The sequence below is a fragment of the Aquila chrysaetos genome, chromosome 8, assembly GCF_900496995.4.
Source record: "Aquila chrysaetos chrysaetos chromosome 8, bAquChr1.4, whole genome shotgun sequence".
In the NCBI taxonomy this organism is placed as follows: Eukaryota; Metazoa; Chordata; class Aves; order Accipitriformes; family Accipitridae; genus Aquila; species Aquila chrysaetos.
This window is the reverse complement of record NC_044011.1, coordinates 24,392,573-24,416,390: the sequence shown is the minus strand read 5'-3', so window position 1 is coordinate 24,416,390 and position 23,818 is coordinate 24,392,573. Positions and strand designations below refer to the sequence as shown.

General features: G+C 37.8%; 1 protein-coding gene across 31 annotated transcripts in view; it reads right to left on the bottom strand.

Annotated features, from left to right (window-relative positions):
* Window positions 1-23,818, bottom strand: part of EPB41L2 (erythrocyte membrane protein band 4.1 like 2) — a 130,142-nt gene that overhangs the window by 38,498 nt on the left and 67,826 nt on the right. For all 31 annotated transcript variants that reach the window (XR_005932957.1, XM_041125207.1, XM_030021817.2 and 28 more), the window contains 4 exons: window positions 15,563-15,667; window positions 9,073-9,115; window positions 2,001-2,076; window positions 254-472 (listed from right to left, as the gene is read on the bottom strand). Coding sequence is in view for 30 of the 31 variants with exons in the window: in XM_041125207.1 (XP_040981141.1) it covers window positions 254-472; window positions 2,001-2,076; window positions 9,073-9,115; window positions 15,563-15,667 (443 nt within the window). In the remaining variant the exon portion in view is untranslated. The remainder of the gene's footprint in view (window positions 1-253; window positions 473-2,000; window positions 2,077-9,072; window positions 9,116-15,562; window positions 15,668-23,818) is intronic.

The following is a 23,818-nucleotide window of genomic DNA, read 5'->3' as shown; positions in this document are numbered from 1 at the left end:
CATGTTGCTTAAAGTAATTCATATGCTCAGATAAAAATTTTCTCCAAAAGTTCTCTTCAGAGATATTAGTGAAGCTACTATTTTCAAACTGAAATTTTTAAACACATGAAAGGAAGAGGTTCTAGTTACATAACAAATGATTTTCAAAGTAACAATAACTTCAGCTTAGCAGTTTTACACATACTTTTAAGAGAATTGACATAAACATGACAAAGCATGATGATTTCATTTAATCCCACTGTATCTGACACACCTGTGTGTTTTGTGTAGCTCAGCTACTTTCTCTTCCATTTCTTGAGTTTGATTGGGTGCAAACTGGAATTCACTGATATAGTCACTGCGGTGCTCCTCTGGGTCATGATCACCCAGTTCAGCCTGCAGGGTATATGAACCAAGGAGGGCGTGAGTCACAAAAGAACATGGCAGTCGACCAGAAGCAATATCCTGACGAAGCTGTAGGCACAAGAAATATCTGCAAGACAAAGAAAAGGGGGGAAAAACCAAACACACACACACACAAGAACAGAGAAAGTGTTACCAATGGCAAATTTATGAGAGATATGGCAAAATTTATCAAGATGCATGTAATCATATAAGCATATTTTAAAATAAGTCAATGCATTAATAATTTGATACACCTTACGTTATTTGAGCATTATTGCTACAGAGTAAATTTCACTTCCATTTGTAAGAGTCGATATTACTTTCATAAATAAAGTGAAGAGCAGGAAAAATTCTGATTTCCAACATAAATGAATGAAAAACTGTATCTAGTTTGTAACAAAAGCTGACTTCATTTCACATTGTAGCCTGCAGGTATCTAAGGTTTACAAATAAAAACCCATGCATTTCCTTTGACATTTCCCTTCGGCTTTAAAATTCTAACTTTTATATCCCTTGCAGTTCACAAGCTAATCAAGTTATATAATACACAAAAGAAATCCGGTTTAGTACTGAACCCATAATTGCCTTCCTTAAACCACGTATGTATTAGAATTTAATATTTCAGGTACTGCATACAGTCTTCTATCAAATTTAACAAGTTAACAATCAGTAGACATCCTACCCTAGCACAGACCTTTAATGCAAATAAAAAAGAAGTTTTACAAGTGAAGCTTAAATTTTAAGGAATTTAGCTTTAAGCTATAAGTATAAAAATGCTTTTATCAGTTGAATACACAATTGAAAAGTCAACCAGCTTGCTGAAAATTTTCAAACAAAACACAGATGGCTTCTTTTAAATACACTGCATACTACATGTCTTAGACTATTTGTAGTAATATATCAGCTACACACTTGTGTAACACTCGTATTTTGTGCAGAAGATTCATCCGATGCGATGTGTAGTAACATATATCCTGCCTCAGCAGAGTCAGCTAACTCCAAAACAAAACTAAGTGTTCAGGTTTTCCATAACTCCTGAAAAAATGAGTGTCAATTCCCTGCACTCTACCGACTGGTTTTTTTAGTCTTGCAGTGCTACTTTTTAGGTGCCTAGTATCCACTGCTTTCCAAGTATTTTCTGTCTAAGAACTTTAGAAGAGAAGTATTTTCAGGTTTTATTATGTTTTATGGTTTTATTTAATGGATATGTATAAAACTACATTTTCACCAACCCAGCCTAGATTATTACTGAAGTATCTTGGATGCCTTGACTTTTGCTCTTAATATTAATACACCCACACCTTCAATTGTTATATAATAAAGCAGCAGCCTGACAATAAACCGCTGGCTTCTTTCAAATATGATCATTGGCATCTTACCTCCCCCCCAAATCATATCCCCACTTATCATTAAATTCTTCTTTCTCAGGTGTCTTCCTGAAGTTTTCACTTTGCCTTTTCAACCTTATTCCAAAAAGCAGTTGATGTAAGAACATCTATAGCATTCTACAGTAATAGCCAAACCTGTTACAGCATCCTGAAAGTGAAGAAATTGTCTATGGCCTTCAAATTAGACTAACAGTAATTTTTAAGTTTAAAATTAGGAACTATGCATACCTAGTGATGTCTTCAGTCAACTGTGAAGGATCAGGGGGATAAAACTTCACATTAAAGGTGAATATCCAAGGTAAACCTAAACATGGGAAATGTCCAATTGTTAATCTTAAACAACTTGAGGCAAGCAAAGAAAGAACCTCACTGAAAAATGTTAGGCAGTCATATAAATGTTAGATCACTGCAATCATGAAGAAAGTTTTTTCCCTTTTTTACAGTATATTAGTATGAAGCATAGATTATTTTCTTTATCAGGTAGTAACTCATATACACATACAGTGAAAGATTAGCATGTTAAAAATTATTTTTAAAGAATGTTTTGCTGTAAGTTATATAAATATCACAAGACATTTTTAATTTGAAAACTACCATAATATTTTATACTTTTAAGATATTCTGTGTTCAGACACTTGCACTGAATTTGTGTTTGTTTCCAACTCCTCCAAAGCTAACAGTCTCCTCCTGTTTAAACTGACTGTTTGAGAGACTGTACAGTAACTATGAACATGAGATGTCAAAATGAGGTCTGCGTTGTATACAACAGAAAGATAATAAGTAAATTATTCATATTCATACAGAATGCATGGAAGAAAAAATATTAGCCATTCCTCCTTTAAAATATTTTTTGAGAAACAATATCTTTAGCAACTATAATAGCAATGATATTTTAAGTTTAAATTCTCATGTTAGAATTGTTAATGCCACATGCATTTTTTAAGCAAAAGCATGCTTAAAACTAGATTAATAATTTGACAAAGCATAAAATGTTGCCTTTAGTCATAGCTCTAATTTCAAATAAATTTTTAGAATTTGAAAGCTGAAGTCACTCATCAATAATTAAAATACATTCTCAGAATGTTACTCTACCAGTATTATAACACTATGTACAAGAGGAATACGTTCATTGGAAAGTACTAATAACTTGACAAAATGTAGAACTTTCCTATTCAAACAGATTTTATTAAGTACAATGCAGACATATATATGTACTAGAAAATCACAAAATAGGAGTCTAGGAAAAGAATTTAATAGTTTGGTTTTGCATGCTGCTTGAAAGCAAATGCAGTTGAGATTTATCATATCTTGCCAAACATAAAGAAAGTAAAACTACAATGTAGATCTGCTAAAAATAATGAAGAAAGATAAGAAAAGAAATAAAAATATTATTGAAACAATTAAGTAGCCATTTTTGTCTTTCTCTCACCCCTTTTCTCCTAATGCAAATAATATTCTGGCAAAAGACCTAGCAAAACTAATCTTTGGTTAAAAAAAGGTAATAATTTTATAAAGCTTGTTAATGATTAATTTTGGACAGTAAGCTATTTTAAAAATATGAAATCATGCTTTGAAAAAATGGTTTTTTGTTGTTGTTATTAAAAACAAGACTGAAATGCCATTTCCAACATAATGCTAGAAAAGAGTGCTGACATTTTTAAGGTTATTTTCTTTAAAAAATCCTGTTTTGAAATTTCACAGCTGTTAAAGGTAAAGAGGTGTTTTGTGCCAAAATTTCTTATCTCTTTCAACATTTCAAAAATTATTTCAGTTTTTCAGACATGACTATTCATTGGAGCACTTCAATTTCTGCTTAAGTGTGAACTTCATTCTCCACCTTGCTGCTAAGTCATTATTTCCTTTTGAGAGCTCAGAATTTTGGTGTATCTTAATGTTCCCAGTTATCAATTATTTGTTAGAACAATGATAACTTTGCTTACAAAATAAGGCAGGACTCCTTAAATGAGAAAGCCAAATTTATTGGAGGTACATGTAGTACTGAATTGGTAAAATATGGCTCATTGCATCATCTACTGCAATCCAGTGCAAGAGAGAATTAAGACAAAAATACCTTTAAAAAATGTCTAACACTAATTAATACATATAGCATGACAAACAGAATTAAAGCTGGAATAGATTAGCCCACTTCCATCATTTCTCTCCCAGGGAATTAGGATCATTTAATGAAAAACTGCTGATATTGAGTAAGCCAAACTGATGAAGAGAAGCAATTGGGCCAAAATATCTATGCAGAAAGTGTTCAGGGAGAGTTGTCATGTTATCAGGGCTGTGGGATGGGGAGAAATGGATGAAGGATGTGTCCTTCCACACAGGTACTAAACCAGTCTTCAAGTTTTCCTGGAATGAAGCAATTTTTCCTCATCTAAAATTGCAGTTAAACTAGTCACAGATTAATTCCTGCTTAACCTATTTCTCTTTCTTGTCAGCATTTCTACAGTTAGCTTTCAGAAAGCACTGTAGCCAGGAGAGCTAGACACTGTTCGAAGAAGGAAAAAAAAAAAAAAATATCTACAATTCTCTATAAAAAGCTAAAAAGAGCATAAATCCTTTGAATGTATAGACTATGAAAAATTTCAGATGTCTACTCATACTAATACCATAGCTAATCTATTGAAAAAATGTCGTAGTTGACTTTGTACTAAATATTTTCTGGACAGTTCATGACTTTATATTTTGCCTGATTACTGAAAGCACATTTATCCCCTGAATATAGACTAGCAAGTGTATTACAATGTGCACAGTCTATATTTGTACTTCTCACTACAGCATACTGTTTATATGCGCATAACCAAGGCATACAAACATAATTGTCTTCACACAATAACGCACACTATTACTGCCGCTTTCAATTGGTGGCCAAGACAAAAAAAATAAATAAATCTGATATTTAAAATGCTGTTTAGCATTCTGTCCCTGATAAGGCTCTCTGTTTTGATGTTTAATAATATGGGCTATAGAAATGTCAAAAATATTTCTAGCCAGCTCGTTACCTCAAAAATGCTTCTGTGGCAACTTTAGGCACATTCTTAGAGAAAAAGAATGCAATATAACCAACCAGCTAGCAGCATACAATTAACATGATTCATCCCATTTAAACTGGGAAATCAGTGAGGGGTTTTTTCCAGTAAAAGCTTCTTCTGGCTTTTACTCATGATATCTCTTGTGTCTCAGCTAAGAGTTTTACGGTACTGTGTGACTAAGACAGATAGCACTACTCACAGGCAGATGTAAAAATGCCCCATAAAATTAAGAAAATTACTTCTATAATTTTTCTTAAATTACTGTCAAGAAAATGAAAGAAATTAGGAAGATCTACAGCTAGTCCACATTTTCAAAAAAGCATAAAAAGCAGAGTACAGACAGTTATGGTTGGACTCATGAGATTCAGCTCACGAACTCAGACATCTCCAAACAGTAAAACCTTTCTTTATAATTAGCAGACACACAGAAACGCTTCTGCAGGACAGCTCTTGCCTTGGCACAGGTACTTAGTTGTCTTCACCATCTATAAGCTGGACTCTAGTGTAATTAGCTTAGATAAAAATTAGCTACAACTTCTACAGATATAGTTATTTACATAAAATAGATGGATATAAAATAAAGTGACCCCCGTATTTTGATGCCTGAGCATAACCATACGTTTTGTTAGCATTAAAATCAGACAGCCAGAACTATATCTTTAAAATGCAAGACCTTTCCTTAATTAATTCTAACTTCCCTTAGCACTTTAAATACAAACTTTAGATTTCTTAAGTATTTTAGAACACTGTGCTGCAAAATTCTAAACTTGTGATAATGTTATTCTCACAGAATTGTATTTATGAATTTATCACCATTTGGTCTACTGTGTAATTTAAAAATATACCTACTTAACCATATCTTTATTCTTCTGTATTATCCTCTTCCCTGAGCAGTTGTTTAGGCTGTGTTGCAGAATATACCATAGAACCAAGAATGTAAAAAAATCCATTTCAAATCCACGACATTCCCACAGCTACCTTAAATGTTGGCTAAGTACGTCTCAAAGACTAGGCCAGTATTGCATTTAGCTGGTTTTAAGTTCCCCAATCTGAATGACTGGATGCCCATTAACAAAAGGATGTTGAGAACAATCTTCAGCATGAATAAAGAGAAAGGTTTAAACTTATAGACCAAGATTTGTCACCCAGCTGCCTTACCTATTGTACTATTTCATCTGTTCTAATCCACTTCCATAGAATTACAGAGGATTTCCCTCACCCTCCTCAATAATTCAACTGAATCAAACAACAAACTGAATCAACAAGCAAATTAAGTTTGCTGTCTTCAGTCCTTCAGTTAATCGCTCCTTTCTAAAAAGAAAACAACTTTTCTATCCCCATAACCATTCTCTTTTGACACTAGTTTCGTTCAGCCCTAGACTGCTGAGATGTAATTATATACACAAGACACCACTGACTCCCTTCATAGCTAACAGAAGAAAAGTGGCATGTGGTTTGGTTCCCCTCTCAGGCACCTATTTCAGAATGCACTCACTCACCTCCTGAAAGTGCCTGTTCCTTCAAAAACAAGTGCATTTACCTGAGGTGGACACAGTTAACCTAAATTAGATCAGATTAGTCATATCCTGGGTACAGTGATGAGTTTCTACAATCTTTCTGGCTAAATAAGTATTCTCTTGACAAAAGACAGTAAGACAATTTCACAGTTAATTTCAAGAGCAAAAACAGTTAAATGTATCCTTTATGTGGTGAGAATGCATAAAAACCCTCTATACCAGTGTATTCTGCCCTCAGAACATCCAAGTCCTCTCCATTTCTTACAAGATATACAATACAGGATATGCAATATGGAAGGTTTTTTTGCAGTAAAAACACTAATTGTGCTGCAGACTAGAAATAGATTTAATTGACGTAACATTACCTTGGATTTAAACTATTCCACACAGCATATAAATCTAATTTCCTTTTGGAAGAGAATGACTTACATGCACACGAAGAACAGGATATATCCCAAAAATAGTTTCAAAATTTGTGTGAAGAGAAAGATAACCAGGTCTATAACTCAGTTTCATATACTTTAATTACACAAACAATAAAAACAAATAATTAGGTTTACCAAGACAGATGGTTTAAACATTCACATCTCTAATCTCTACCCATAACTGTAAACATTTAAACTGCAGACAAATGCTTGATCTTCAATTGCAATAAACACTATGATTAAACAAGGTTTATATAGTTTACTCATTCAATTCTGTTATACTGAGAATGAGAGTTATGAAAATACCTATAAACAAAACTGAGTGGAATATCATGTGTTCTATACTAACTGCATGTACATCTCACACAGATAAATTCTCAAATTAAATTTTATGTAAGGGTGAACCTCCCTACCCTCTGCAAAATCTCAATTTGACTATTCCAAGGTCAGTTGCTACTGCTTGTACCATCACAATATTCAAGCTGAAGTCCTCCATTTTACAAAAGCCTGAATCCACTTTAGATGTAGCAATTTTCAAGAAGATTGTGACAGAATTGTAATTACCCCACCTGTCCCTGATTAAATTAATTAGAGGTTTTAACACATGCCAGTGGATACCCAATTACATGAGTTAAAAAAAGTCAAGAATTAATTTTCCTGAAGAGATCAGGCTGGCTAAAAGCAAACAAGCTTTTTGCCACCTTTGTAGTCCTGAGAACAGAGCTAGTAATTTGTGGATCACATTCATTAGCTGAAGTAACATCAGTAATTGCTGAGATCCGACATTATTGCCCAGCCAAAGGCCAACCTGAACAAATAAGAGATCACATAAAAGGCCTGAGGACCCTGACTTAGCAAGAGACAGCCTGATGCAGAACATTATTTGGGGGAGATTAAAGGATTCTTATTTTGTCTTCCCCAGTCACAGGTGGTACATACATGCCCAATGTGCAGAGTATTGGTATTGTTCACATGTAAGAGAGAGACAAAGATTGTTATAAATATTAAGTTGCAAACTGATGTGCTGAGCTCCACTTCCAAATTTGTCACCTTTGTGTGTTCAGATCAATGTGTTTGTCCAGATATGCTTATCTAGCATGCTAGTGCTTCAGTTTGTGCTGTACAGGAGAAAAAGAAATTAGTTTCTTCATTTCAAATGGACTAGTAGGTTTTACAGGTACCTTAAATTTATTATAATTGAGTATTTTTGTACATAAGTTTTCCATTCTTGATTCAAAGACAAATACATTTAGAACTAAACCAGAAACAAAAAAAAAGTCTCGTTACTTGATACTCACGTAGCTGGGGGATAAAATTTATCTTTGCAGTACATTCCAATATGTGGAAACTTTAATCCACTGATTATGAGGAACACAACTGATAGTATGCTGATTACTTGCAAATTGGTGTAAGCAAGTTTCATTTTAAAATGCTTACAATGGTGTTCTTACTTGGTTGTTTGCCTTATACACTATGCCTATCAACTCGGAAGTGCTATGGACCGGAGAAAAAAAATTCCAGTCATGATGCCTAATTCAAGAAACTGGACTTGATCTCCACTTAAAATGTAGATCTTCATGTTGTATGAAAAATCACATCCCCTTAAAATATTTTTTATAAAGAGCTTTATAAAATCTACCTGGCTAGTGAAGAGTTTTGACAGAGTTTTACGCAGAGTAAAATAAATTCCTCATTGTGTATTGAGGATAGGAAGTAGAAAGACTTTTCACATGGACTGAGTCTGAAAAGCACTGTAGCGAGACATTCCAAGATTATGCTCTACTCCATTTCCATTCTGGAAATGATAGACATATCAAAAAAGCCAATGCTGGGCTGACCAGTATTGAAGAATATACATTTTCTGTAAGACATATTGATTCTCTTTTTATAGTTTCATATTCTTCTGGTGAGTCTTTGAAGTTAGAAAGTCCTATAGCAGCAACCGTGACCATCTTTGCAAGATGACATTCTCCATCCCATAACCCAAATATCAGCACAACGTTGAAAACCATCTACTGTTTCAGGATGCAAAAAGATCAACTATTAGTCACATACAATACAGGAATATTTGGGGGCAGCAGCCATTACAACGGTTAACTTCTACAGCACAAGGCTGAGTGATTCTTTCTCTCCTTGGACAGTGGACAGAAATAGAAGCTTTACTTTCTGTTCTAAGGCTGAATACATGACTATCAGATGTATATTGTTTGAATGCTGTAAGGATACATTTTAGTCAATATCCAGGCTACTAAGTTTATGAAGAATATTTCTGTGAGGAAATAAAAGGAGCATAACATCTGGATACAGAAGTACTTACTTCGAATTTGTCTCTTAATTTCCTTTGAAGAATCTAGCCAGTTCTGAAAAAAAACACACAACCAGCATTTAAAATCACTTCAGACTGAAGATGGTGAAGTAATTTCATACAGTGCAGTTAAAGTTTGTATTGTTCAGACATCTGTTCTATTTTTAAATAACCCAGAGAATTCTAAAATTGAACTTGCGATTTGCTAGCAAGTCTCCCCACCCGAGCACATAAATGAAACTGCATAATGCCACTCCCTTCATGGTTGTCTTACTGCTTTAGACTATTTATACCCTTTAATTTTAAAGAGTGGATAGTCTTACAGTAGAGGTGGTCTAGCAAATTACATTTGACAAATGCAATTTTCTCTCATACTCCTTTTATTGACATAAGCAGACTTTTCAGGAATGGCTATGTAATCTCTACACATCTGTGCTCACACACCTATGTAGAGTTATACTTAAGATGATATTTCTCTTGATCGCCAGAGACTTATTATTCCCATCGTTTGTCTTAAGGTGTATACACTTTAGTTCTGATAACATTCAAAGGTGCTTGGAAAAACCTAATCAAATTCCATGCTTTTTTTCTGACCTCCCCCAAAACAAAGTTCTCTATGAACATGTATTATGTTAACACTGATACACTGGCAAGGTTCAAGTCTAGATACTCAGCTCTATTTTAGGCACTGCAAATAAAGTCAGTTTTTCATATTTAGATGCCTCACTATTAAATGTGTTCTATCCTCAATACAAAAAATATTTTTATATAATCTGTGAAACCTATTAAATAGCTCATAGCATTTCAGTTACTATCAATATGGGGAAAGAGATTTTTTTGTGACTGATCGTCCAAAAATACAACTTTGGGAAGTGAGACTAAGAAATCAGTAACATTTATTCATCAGTAAGTCAGACAATCCTGTTTAATAATTTTACCCATAGATGTTAGAAAATAGATTGAGTGAGAGACTAGAAACATAAGCCTTTTAAATGCAGTTACAGTTACTGAGAATTTACTTTATACAGTGTTTGAACCTTTATTTCCCAGGGCCAGACACGCATACACAAGCATATACATGGAAGAAACACACATGCACACAACCAGCCTGTCAGCAGGACTTAGCACATTTCAAAGACAGAGATGTGCAATGTAGGGAAGAATTAGCAACTGACTTGTAAGGTCAAGGACAACATTTGCATTTCCACAAACCACTGCATATATTAGCAGCTTTAAAGTCAGAGGGGACCTCAGTGTCAGCACAAATGTTGCTAAAGGTGTATCTCTACCAATGTTTCTTGCCTAACCTAGCCAAGTAGTGGATACTGGGTATAATGTGACTCACCTTTCAGTCTATGGTACCAAACTCCAGAATCAACAATTGTTTTCCAATACCATATCCCTCAGTCTTTATTACAGGCTTTTCCACCCAAAGTCAAATTAACTTCAAGGAGACAAAACATGCTAGGCTACAGTTCTACGGGACTGTATGGATTAGGAGAATGTGGAACTGTATGTTTTTGCACTGGTGCAAATCCTTAATGTAGATCACCTCTGCTGATAAAGGATGTGGCTCCTATGAATACTAAACTCCATGTTGTAAATGACCTTGGTCCAAGCTGATTTCATCACAAATGCAGCATGTATATATTAGACAAATTAATTTTACAGTTTACAAATTAAATGCAAAACCCACTTTTTATCATTTTTACAGATGTAATTAAAAAAAAAGGAATAATTTCACATTTCTTGCTTTAAGTCTGCGACCTCTACATTTCATAGCTACTATAATTCTTCCAGAGATGCACAGTCCATAACACCGTTACAAAGGAATAGATATAAAACACTCCTCAAAAAAATCTGGATACCATTTATTCTGCTTAAGTCAGAAAAAACTGCTATTTGTTGGAAGAGCCTTGACACTGAAAGGCCTTGGAAGACAACAGAAGTCTTCAAATAATTTTAGCTGAGAATCACTTCAGCTACAGTTATCATCCTTGGTTTTCAGCTGTGGCATGAATTCCATTCCAAAATGATACACAGCCATATTCTTCTAATTACAAATATCACCAGAAGTAGCTCAAACTCTTAAATTTTAGAAAACGTACAGTATAAAGTAAATAAAGTAAATAAGTATAGAATATAGCATGGCATAACTATAGCAGAAAACTAGGACTCCTGAGTACATGTTAATTTCAGTGCTTTATCTTTTATCACTATAAAGTAGGAGAAAAGAGCATATAATACAGAATATGCTGCAGGATGAGAAGAATAATCCTTTCTTTACAGAAGTTATACAGTTCATTTTCTGATTTTCCAAACCTGGAGTAAGTTTATTGGAAGCAGACTTTGCCACCAACTTTCATTACTGTTCTGTCAAATAAAATCAGATGCTTATATACCATATATATGCATAATTACAGGGGTGGGGTTTTTGCATCTGTGCCATTTGTTATGGATAAAACAAACACTATTGAAAGAATCTACCCTGAAATAGACCTCTTAATGCAGAATAGACAGGTCTGTCTTTCAAAACAAAAGACAAAGTGTATGCACACTACTTTGCTCCAGTGGGCAGAAATCTATTTGTTTGATTTGTGAATGGTAAGGTTATAGATGAGACAAAGTAATGAATTGTCAAAGAACAACAAAATGTTCTCTACCAGTACAAAAGTTATTTTGTACAAATCCAGAAAAGCAGCATTTCCAGCTGGTGCCCAGAACATAAGAGCAGAAGCTTTCTAACACTTCTGCAGGCCAATTACAGGGTGAATGGAGCATTCATGAACTTTTGAGGGTGTAATGCAATGAAATCACTAACTAAACTTTAGACCAATAAATTTAACATTTGCAAAACAACGAAAGAAATCATTAATGAGTAATTTGACCTAAATAGTTTTAAAACGTGTATTAAAGCTAACAAAAATCAGTCTGATTTGAAGACATAACATCTCTCTCAGCTGCATAGAACACCCATATAGAAAAGTTAATGGGACGACTCCTCCAATGGTACCCTGATGGTGCATTAGGGAGCAGCTCTAATTCAAAAGAGTGCCTGGCATTCAGTTTCCACACCCCACAGCTGCTGTCAAGTTCAACAGCTGGCTCATAAATGGCTGGCTGTGATGAGTGCACAAGAATGAGAAAAACACATCATTCAGCATTTAGTACTGACTGGCCTGGAGGTCAGAGATTTGTGGCGTTTTAATCTGAAGAGGCAACAGTCATAACAGGAGGAAAAAACGCATCAGAAAGAACTGGTACTGAGATGAAAAAAGAATTCAAACTTACTACAGAGGTGAACAAAAGAGAAGGCCCTAAACCCAGCAAAAGTTCCAAGTCCCCAAGCTTTCTTTGACAGCCGTTCCTGAACACAACTGATCAGCCCCCCACACTTCCATCTATTAATTAAATCAAAACATAAAATGTTAAATGTTTTTTTCTTTTTTTTAGAAGAATGAAAAAAAGTTGAGACACTTAAAAGTCTTAAGACAGAAATATTCATTAAAAACATACCACAAATATTTAACATACTGAAAGCAATTTAAATGGTCTTCATCCATGTATTTAAAAAAGCCTTTTGATAACAAAAATGAGTGCTACAATCTTACTGACCACATTCTGTGTAGCTATACAATTCCAATCTTACCAGCATGAAAGAAATGGCAGTTGGGGAGGGGGAACTTTCTCAGCACACAACCAGTAATTTTGCCGTATTAAGACACTACAGTAGCTACCCTTCACATGATGTTTGTGCCATAACTGGTATAAGAACTACCAAACACAGTGTTGTACAAAAGCGGTAGCTTTGAATTAGGTAACTTGAATGACAATAGCAGTAAAAATAAGCAAGCCTATATAAATGTGCACGTTACAGTACAGACTGTCCAACCCATGAAAGACTGTAAGCACTTAGCCAAGTGACTAATTCATGCCAAAGCCCACGTTTTCAAATTCTTCTTTGAGTATTCCAGGTATTCCCACTCACCTGGTAATCACAACTTAGAGCTGCACCAGAGGCATAGTACCATCCACATAATGGCACTTTGGGTACAATCTAGAGCATATGGGCTATCCAGCCAGAAAATATCTAAACCCCCTCCTTCACTGTTACTGGCTGGCATTCAAAATTTTGTAGTTCCCACAGTTCACCATAAAGTAAGCTTAATCCTGCAATAGAAAGTAGGAGGTGGGAAATGCAAATCTGCTAGGGAAGACTCCTTTTTAAGTTTCTCCAAATAACACTATGAACTTACTTTCATGAAGATGACAAAATCCAACAACTCTGGTTTTTTTAGTCTTCCTAAAAAATTGGACCAGATTTCTCCAGAAGTTTTTAAATAAAAGCCTGCTGCTGTCCATAATTCAGGTGACAGGTGGTCTACTCTTCTTTTGAATAAAGTGCTAGACTTAGTCTGGGCATATAAATAATTGAACCACAGGGACTCCATTATCCAGATATTTCTTGCTTAATTAATGTAAATACTTAATTTATGAGTGTTGGCTACAGTAGCACCTCCATAGTCAATGGACAGGGAACTCAAGGACTCATTCAGGCTGAAAGGGACCTCTGGAGATAACTGGTCCAACTGTGATTCAAGGCAGAGTCAGCTTTGAATTAGATCAGGTTGCCCAGGCTCATATCCAGTCAAGTTTTTAATATGTCCAAGCATAAAGACATATGAAAAAACAGATGGGATCTTTTAAAGGTGTGGTACTCTGTTCCTCCATTCACATGACTAGGGAATACCAAGAAATCTCTTAGTCCAACTAGAAGCACATTATAAAATAAAATAAAATAAAATAAAATAAATAAAATAAAAAAAGACACAACTCTACACCAATCCAGACTTTCCTGCTCTACTTTCAAAAGCCAAAGGCTCCCTATTCCAATTCCTAGGATCTACTGAAGTGGGCTATTTCCTGGTGTAGTTCAAGGATCCCAGGTCTGCTATTAGATCTTTCCTCTCTTGCCAGAGATCAGACTGGTGTTTTATGTTATTTTGCTCTGTGTGTACAGTATAGATTTTCAATAGTGAGTAGCACAAATAAAGGGATAACATGTGATAATAATAAATAATAATTAAGATTATGATAGTATTCAGAGAATCAACTGAGATGCTCTTCATTGTTACACCGAAGAAGTTCTCATTTCTATAAATGGTTTACAAATCAAGAACAAAAATAAAATATCGAAGTAAGAATACATCAAGCCCATTTTATATATGGCGATCTTTAATATAGAGAGATTGAGTATTTTGCTCAATGCTGCAGAGAAAGCCTCGCAGAAAAGCAAATAACTCTAGAAAACAACTGTATTTGAATGGAAGTTGTCAGAAATTCAGATTTAACCAGACTACTAAATTAGACTTCACTTCAAACACAGTAGTGGGATGAGAAAGATGACAAAAAAAACGGAAAAGCTTCTAGACTAAGTATAGTACTCATGTAATGATGTTTCCTGCTACAAATACAGAGATTTAAAAGAAATAATACAATTTTTTCCACTTCAGTTTGTAATTATTAGTCTGTTTTCTTCATAAGGGAAAATATGACCTTCCTCAGGTATATCTTTAGTTCACGGACAAAGCGACAGCTGGCTCATAACTAACTGTAAATGTTCAGATGCTAGGAAAAGCTAAACGGGCTTTTGGTAATTAGCAGAATGCATGCCACCAACTGATTTAAGTTTTCCTCAGCTCAGCAATCTAGATGTGCTCAACCATCCAACATGTAAGCAAGTGCAAAAGAGGACTGAAAATAAGTTACCAAATGGTATTTAAGAGATAGTTTTGAATGTAGTCATATCAAAACACCATTCATTTGTAAAATTAGCACCCAATACTGGTGATGGGCAAGCTCCAGTCTCATCTTCACAAATGCCAAAATTTTCTTTAAGTTTAAAATTAATAATAAAGGAACTCAAAAGTCTAATAGTTACAGGCTTAGGGGCAAGATTTCCTTCATGTTCCTGTTCCAAGCATTATTAAACATACATGAGAAAAGGCCGCAAAATTATTGGAAAGTCAGGTAGAAGATTAATTTTTTAAAATTATTTATCAACCAAAGTTTTGGTTTCTTGTTTTTAGAAAAAAATGTAAATAATTAAAGTTTTCAGAAATTTGGGCAGTTTTCAGACTGTTAAGGCGAAGATATTAGTTAAAATTTCCTACCTTCACGTGCAAGGCTGGCATACTGTTTTACTGTACTATTTTACTGTTTTACTATAAAGCCTATCAGTTACTCAATTGCTTTTCTCAAAAATGCAGATATTTTAAATATACCCTCACTCTAAATAACAAATGGGCACTTTGTTAGGTATCAACATACACATCTGTATCTTGCACATGTTGCAAGTTTACAGCAGACTAGAATTGACATTTTGCAACAGTTTACTCAAATGTTTGTAATGGTATACATTTAATACAATATACCTCACTAAACTATTGAAGTCAGTAGCAATGTAGAAAAACAAACTAACAAAACCCTCACACAGGCTTACCTTCTGATCTGAATTCTCATAAAACAGCAGCCCAAAATAGTCCTTTTCCAGTAAATTGAGATGTTCACACACTTTGTCAAACAGCACTTGGCCTTTTGCTCTTTTCTGGAAAAAAAAAAAAGAAAAGAAAAGAAGAAAAAATAAGAAAAAAAGAGAAAAGTACTATCAGTAAATCAGTAAAATCCTTAATTACGGGTACTGTTATTCAATGATATTAGTCAGGAAAATTTAAAATATCAATAAAGTAGACTATAAAGCTGTAGCTTTCTTATGATACACTGCTCATCATATTTTGAAAGCTACACGTATCACCAACAAAAATAAAGACATTTCAATTTTTTTCAATTAATAAAAAAAATTTACCTGAATGCACAAGGAAAATTCAGTACCTAAACTGATTTACATATTTTGTACCATTAAGTGTCACTAAAGAGTTCTTAGTTTTTCTGGATTTTTATTTTTAAAATAATGGAAGACTTCTTCACGTGAGCCAACTTTTTCTATATTATTATCTTCTAAAAATTAATATACTTCCTACAGCGTTTATTTCTGTTAACCTGCATTTCTAGTATTTTGGCGTACATCTCAAAGACTTTTATGAATCACATGATATGAACACCCAAGAAAAATGAGGCATGTTATCATCTTCGAAAGAAAAAAAGAACAAGCAGACCACTAAAAGTCAGTGATCAGACCAACAGAAGGAGCATACAAGTGTAAGCAGAACATAAGCAACATGTCTAGCTGTCTATACTGCAGAGGTTTTGAGGGGCAGAAAATAAGAAATGAGGGCTGCCTTTTCTTGTAGATCTATGAACTCTCTCAGTACCCAACAAATCCATCAGATAACCCCAAAGAAAACCCCACTCTTGAAGAAGTTTATTCTTCCTAAAAACAATATTTGTGGAAGTCAGTAACAAAGAAAAAAATAATAAAGACCACATTTTTATTTGACGTTAGTTTCAATACCGTAGTCTGCTACTTCGTAATAGTAATCGAAGACTGATCATCATTTTAACACACTCTTAAAAAGGCTGCTTGCTGCAGCTCAGTATTACTACAGCTTAAACAAATGGCAATTAGTCCTTAAGTTTTATCTGTTCTTCTTGTACCTGGAACCAGGAACATCAACAAGGGCATCCCATATCTCCCTAGTGCTGGTAATGAAAAGCAGGCCCAGGCCCTACTTCGGTGCTCCAGGTTTTAGGGAAAAGATTTGTGGTACTGGAGACAGCAGCTGACAGCAGACAAAGTTTCAGAGCAGACAGCTCACAACACATACTCGGGGTGAGGAAGATGAGACTTTCTTTCCGCAGTTAAAATTTGAACATGAATGGCATGCAGTCTCCCGGTTTGAACCAACTCCATCATGACTGTTCTGCTATTTGTGGCATTTATCAATGAGGCCACAACATGGCATTTTCAGAGGCCTGGCAGCTTAAAGGAATTTTTGCATTTGCTAATCCTACAGATTTCAGTAGATGCCATACACCACTGCAATTCCAGAGAAACGCCATCAACTGCCCCTGTGTAGGCCCTGGCGACACTGCAGCCATTGTCCCCCGCAGACAGTGGTAGAGCGCTGACAATATGCCCCGGCGCGGCACTTGCCTGCAGCTCAGCTCCACGACACAAAACATTAAGGCCGGGAGGGGAGGGAGGGGGGCGAAAAGAACGTATGCACTGAGCAAATAGTGAAGGCATTGTCGTTTTATTCCCCAAGAATCCAAAGCTTTATTTATTCAAGATCGCATTGTTCAGCAGACATTACAGTCCCGAAGATCAGAAAATTTTCAAAGAAACAAACTTATAAAATGAGCGCATTTAGTAGCGCAAGCATCACAGCGAGGCAGTGCAACTTAGAAGTCAGTGTCACTTTTGAAATGGGGAGCTGGGAATCTTAGAGTCTGTTTGGTACTTTCAAAAATTTTACTCTTCAGAAAGACAGATTACTTATTTCCCCTAGGAGTCTGACGTAACCACTTAGTTTTCCTGACAGCCTCGCCTTCAGCTTAATAAAAAAATCAGCAATATAGAGAAGAGCTAAATCAAAAGCAGGAAAAGTATAAGCGAGAGAGAGTTTGAAGAATCTTAGTCCGCTATAGATGCATGTAATAGATATAATTTTTCTCCCTAAATCACTGTGCACATCAGTGATCACACCTTGCAAAGGCATGTTCCACATATACATACTTCAGTAAAGGAAATCTCCAGATTAGTGCAGAAATAATATATGCTATCATTAAGTCAATATCTGGAGTCAGTTACTAATTATGTAGCTTTTTATAAACTTCATAAACTAAAAACCACAGTTAATATCAAGTCTTTGACATACAGAAACATAAAGCAGCCAAATTTACAGGAAATATATTGCAAGTATAACAGCAGAATATTGCACAGTTTCTTCTTAGGAAGTCATAGTCAACTTGGATACACTGGAAATGTGCACTGTATCTTTAAAGATCTTTTTGTAAGTTTATAGCTCTTCCACATACGGAAAAACAGCACCATGCCATGAAGGCCAAGTTATGTTAGTCTACATACTAGACAGCAGCATGAAACAAGGAAGTAATAGCATCAGAAAGTGACGTTTATAGAGCTCTGTTGTGGATTCAAAAGCATAAGAAGCCTCAGTATCAGCAATGGTTCTCATTATAAAATCCTACTTGTAAAACTAAAAGACTCCTAGTTCTTTATTAATTTTTTTTTAATATTGTGATATAGTTTTAAAAAATCTGCAAAAGTATTTAATTTGCAAAACCAAACTTTTCAAGTGCAATTTCTTTGTAATTCCTTTGGGGACAGGCATTACTACACAGTTTAAATTACATGATAACATTTTTCTGAAAAACCCCATGCTCCTAGGAGAGTGTCTCTAAACAAGAACTGAAGTTACATAGAGAAGACAACTGTTGTGATCCAGTCATTTCAGAAGTTAGAAACTTTTAAATAGAAGAGCAGGGGACTCTAAGAAGGCAGCATCATGGTTTGCACTGTTTAATATTAAACTTTAAATGGGATTATATTTCTTTTTCTACCAGTTGGTTTAGCTGTCAAGTGACAGTCACAACCAGTATATAAAATGATAATCGCTAACCTTATATAGGTATGTATATGCATTTATGTATAGGTATATACACACAGACATGTATGTGTATACAGCACAGCAAACATTAGTACTGAAAACAAGAAAATCTCCTTATTCCAGATTCTAATGCTGAAATGGCAGTAAAAGCCTAAGTCCATACTCAGCCCCCACAAGAAGGGGAGCATATTCAGCCTAGCTATACAAAAAGGCTGAGAAGTGAGGACAGGCTCACAGAGCCAGTAGTTTAAAATACGACAATACTCAGAACAGCAGTATTCTGTATTGCCCCCAACTTACGTTTTTTTTTAAGTGAGAACATAGAAGGAATGTATGTAACCAAGGTTATTCCAGTACCAATTCCAAGTCTGTATTTAGACACCACAGACGTCAACTCATAATACAACCACTTCATAAAACCAGGGGTAACAAGGTTTCGGTCTTCTACCTCCTTCTCACAAGGAGAGCAAACCAGAGCAAGGCAATTGCAGCAGACATACAGAACAGAAATTTCTGTGCAGTTGGGAATTAGAATAGGGTATTACGGATCCATTTGGCTATAAAATAATTACCAGCTACAAATGCAATATGAACACTAGTAATGTTCCTCACAGCTATCAGTTCTGTTCAATATTTTTATCAACGATCTGGATGCAGGAGTTGAATGCACCATTAGCAAGTTTGCTGATGATACCAAACTGGGAGGTGCTGTTGACTCTCTCAAAGGACAAGAGGCCTTGCAGAAGCATTTAGATAGATTAGAGCATCAGGCAATAATCAGTGGCATGGAATCTAATAAGAACAAGTGCTGGATTCTGCACCTAGGACAGAGTAACACCAGGCACAAGCACAAATTGGGAGAGAAGTGGCTGGAGAGCAGCCCTGCAGAAAGGGATCTGGAGGTGCTGGTCAGCAGCAGGCTCAATAGGAGTCAGCAGTGTGCCCTGGAGCCGAGAGGGCAAATCCCATCCGGGGGTGCATCAAACACAGCCTAACCAGCTGGTCAAAAGAGGTGATTATCCCACTGTATTCAGCGCTGGGGCAGCCTCACCTTGAATACTGTGCAGTTCTGGGCCCCACAATTTAAGAAGGATGTGAAGGTCCTTGAATGTGTCCAGAGGAGGGCAACAAAGCTGGTGAAAGGGCTGGAAGGCATGTCCTATGAGGAGTGGCTGAGGTCTCTGGGTTTGTCTAGTTTGGAGAAAAGAGGCTGAGGGGTGACTTCATTGTTCTCTACAGCTTCCTGAGGAGGGGAAGTGGAAAGGGAGGTGCTGATCTCTTCTCCATGTGATCCACTGATAGGACACAGGGGAATAGCTCAAAGCTGGGCCAGGGGAGGTTCCAATTAGACATTAGGAAGCATTTCTTTACCGAGAGGGTGGTCAAACACTGGAACAGGCTTCCTAGAGAGGTGGTCGATGCCTCAGGCCTGTCAGTGTTTAAGAGGCATTTGGACAACACCTTTAATAACATGCTTTAACTTTTGGCCAGCCCTGAATTGGCCAGGCAATTGGGCTAGTTGATCATTGTAGGTCACTTCCAACTGAAAAATAGTCTATTCTATTCTGCTTTCTACCTCCTCCTTTCCCTGGCAGTACATGCTGAGGAAATCTCTGATGATGTTTCTTCCCAGCCCTGCACTAGCAGAAGGAATTGAATGGGTAATCACGTCCCAGCCTAGGCATTGGCTCTGTCCGTCTGTGGGAAGGAGGCACGTACCTTATGATAGGGGTGAGAGCTGCAGATCGTCTCAAGATAATTTAACCATCTGAACAAATGTGGAAAAAGCATGTGTGAAGTACAGTTTTTGAGTCTTCTGTGTTCATCCAGTTTAGCTGAGTTTCCACAGGATGGCAAAACCCCACATCTCTGACACTAGTGAGGCTCAAAGATCAAGCCCTCAGTCTGAAGCAGGACATGCTCCTGAACCAAACGGTTACAAACCTTTTTGAGGTGAGCAACACCTGTTATTTCCCTGTGAATTTTTTTTTTCTCCTTGTACTTATTTTTAGAAATGTCTGAGCCATTTCCCTTGGAAAAACATAATAAAACAGAAAAGCCTCAGAACAGCAGCACTCCATCAGAGCAAAGGTCCATCTAGCCCAATATTCTGTCTCCAAAGTGGCCAACGGTAAATGTCTAAAGGAAAGCACATGAGCAGTGCAAGTCCACTTCTACCAGGGTCCTGGGGGTGCTCATAGGCTTCAATGGCTGGGAGTGGCCTGCCCTGGGACCCCCACCTACACCATCTCCTGCTAAGGGCCCAGGGGACGTCTCAACACAGCCTGGGACCTTCAGTCCCTGCCTGAAAGATGTTGTAGGTGTGCCTGTCTCTGACCTTGCCTCCTGGATGGGCCTGGGACCTGCACTGAACAGAGCTGCTTTCCTGGATGGACACCTCAGACCTAGGTCATAGCTTGTCATGCATAACATAGCACAACTATTCTATTCCCTGTGCTCACCCTGAGTTGAATAATGATGAGACTGTTATTTGCCTGAAGTGCCAGGGGGTTTTCCAAAAACTCTTTCATGGACACATATCACAAAAGTTACAAGTGGAAACAGGATTTGATTTTATTTTTCTGAATCTGTTTAAGAGGCAATGCTCACAAGCATTAACACAATGCACAGGCACAGCCAGGAGCAGGCTGATGCATTCTTCAGCTCAGCTTGAAAAAAACATCCTTTGCAGTCTGGCAAAGGCAAGGCACAGAAAGTAGAAACAGGAATAAAGGGCAAGCAGCCCCTGTTTCCTGAAGAGCAAGAACTTGAAGAATGAGGATTGGTACCAATTACACACAAAAGAAGAGGAGGTGGTGTGTGGTACCCTGGGGTATTTTGAAAAGTATGACACATATTGATGACAAGCATACTTTTTGGCTGCAAAAAATTGCTCTGCTGTGCTTCTTGGCCAGTGATGCATGAAAAGTGCTCTCGTGCCTCCCCCACACTTATGTTGCATGCAGGGAGAGCTGGAAAGTGGCAGCTCCTGATGGTGCAGCAAGCCTGGAGCCCTTCCAAGCACAGGCTGTTTTGCACAAGCAAGAACACCCGGGTAAATGGAACCAAGGGAATACCAGAGCTCGCTCCCACTACAAACTTGCAATGGCAAAGAGAGCTAGAGAGCACCAAAGCACGAGTGGCACCTTGGAGGTGCAAGAGTAGCAGGCAACAACCTAGCCAAAACGGCCCAAAGGAGCCCTGGCAAAGGGCTATGTTCAATGCTGCAGAGGAAGGGGGGAAAAAAAAAAAAAAAAAAAAAAATGCCAGGGACTGTTACCAGCCCACCGTGGAGGAAAAAAAAGCCTTGTTCCCCTCAGCTGCAGGGCACAAAAGGCCATCTTCATGGTGCATGAGCAGCAGGCAGTAACCTCACGAACCAGAGGAGTCCTGACAAGTGGTCATGCTCAATGTTGCAGAGGAAAGCAAAAAACCCCCAAAGGACCAGTACCAATCTGTCCTGAGGGAAAATTCCTTCCTGACCCCAGAGCTAGCGATCAGCTATTCCCTGAGCACGTGAGCAAGACCTGTCTCCTTGTCCCACAGGCTGGTCACATCTCCCAGGAGATGCCCAATCCCTATTCTCCCTCAACCTAGAGCCATCTCAGGGGCTTCCAAGAGCAGCAAAATGGCCCTGGCCTGATCAACCTTGGGGGCAAGAATACTTCCCATGCCTGGCAGGACACCAGTGGGTGCTCCAAAGCACTGGGACCCCTTGCAACATTTATGCATCCCATTTCTTACAGCTGCTGCCCCTGGCTCTGCAGGGGATGAGGACAGCAAGCTCTGCAGTGCTTCTCAAGCAGGCATTCCCTTGGTCTTGCCATTGCTGTCCAGCTGAAAAGGTCTGATAGCCTCGGGCACCTCTAGGTGTTGGTGGTTCTTAGCTCCTGAGGAGCTGGAGCCTGTTCCCCAGAGACTGAGGCAGCATTTCAGTCCATCACATGAGCTTTGAATGTGGCCCCACCAGGAGCTGGCCTTGCAGTGGAGAACCTCCAGCAGCCTTGTCCAGCTTCCACTGTTCCTCCCTCAGCTCCCTCCTCCAAGTAATTCCACCAGTTCCTCAAGGACTTCCTCTTGGATTTCTCCAGGCTGCCTGTAGGCCAGCTCTGTTCCAACGGTGAAGCCGGGCAGGCTGGCAGCGGGACACAGGAGGATGCCCCCTTTACCCTGTCCCAGGGCATTGTGACTGCTGTGTTGCTGGGTGGTGGCACTGTGATATGGGGCTGATAGGGCTCCCCACAGCCCTGCCCGCCACCCCTCCACCTAGCATCCTTTGGAGGATGGCCTTTGGGGTGCTGGCCCTGAGACAATCCCTTGTGCCCAGGAGGCCCAGGGGGCTGCCCCTGCCCTTGGTGGCCATGCACTGGGCTCAGTAAGCTCTGCCACTCAGCTCCCAAGGACAAACCCAGTGTTGTCACTCTTCTCTCAGACCATGGTAGAAACTAACCATGCAGCCCAGAGACCATCCTTATCAGCCATCCCCTCTCTGCACCAGAGCTTACATCCGTCACTGCCATGCGGTGAGGAGGACCAGGGACTTGATCTGGCTGGACACAGACCCTTTTCAGGAGGCATAAGGGGGGTGATTTTGGCAGCTGCAGCCTGGAGGAAAGCCAAAGTGTAACCAGAGCCATAGGTTGGGATGGACAATTCCATTAGACTGCCATGGAATGAACACAGGCTTTAAAAAAAAAAAAAAAGGGGAGCAGAAATTACACTGGTGTGGTGGAAAGGTTGGTTTCAGACCTAGAACACTTAGAACTATGCCCAAAGCAGAGCAAGGCAAATGATGACTTTTCCAAACCGTAAATATAGCCCATTACTGCTATCACTGTGACATCCCCTTTCCCCACTGAAACCAAGCTGCGCAGTTGGCTGTTTATACAGGATACAAAACTCACTTCAGCCACGGGGTAAAACTTTGAGCTCATTTGTGACTTAAATAACTCTTGGAAAGGTTAGCCTACTTCGATTCGTGTGAAGATGTTCAGATCTTATGAAACCCCAGCAAATCTCTTTTTCCTTCAGGATTTAGTATTTTGAGTATTGAAAGAGTAAGGAAGGTATTATTCTTGTCATTTTGTATGTTGGTGCCAAAATTGGTATGTACATTCAGACTACGTAAATAAGGGCATTTATACCATACATATTCATTTGGTTGTGGTGAT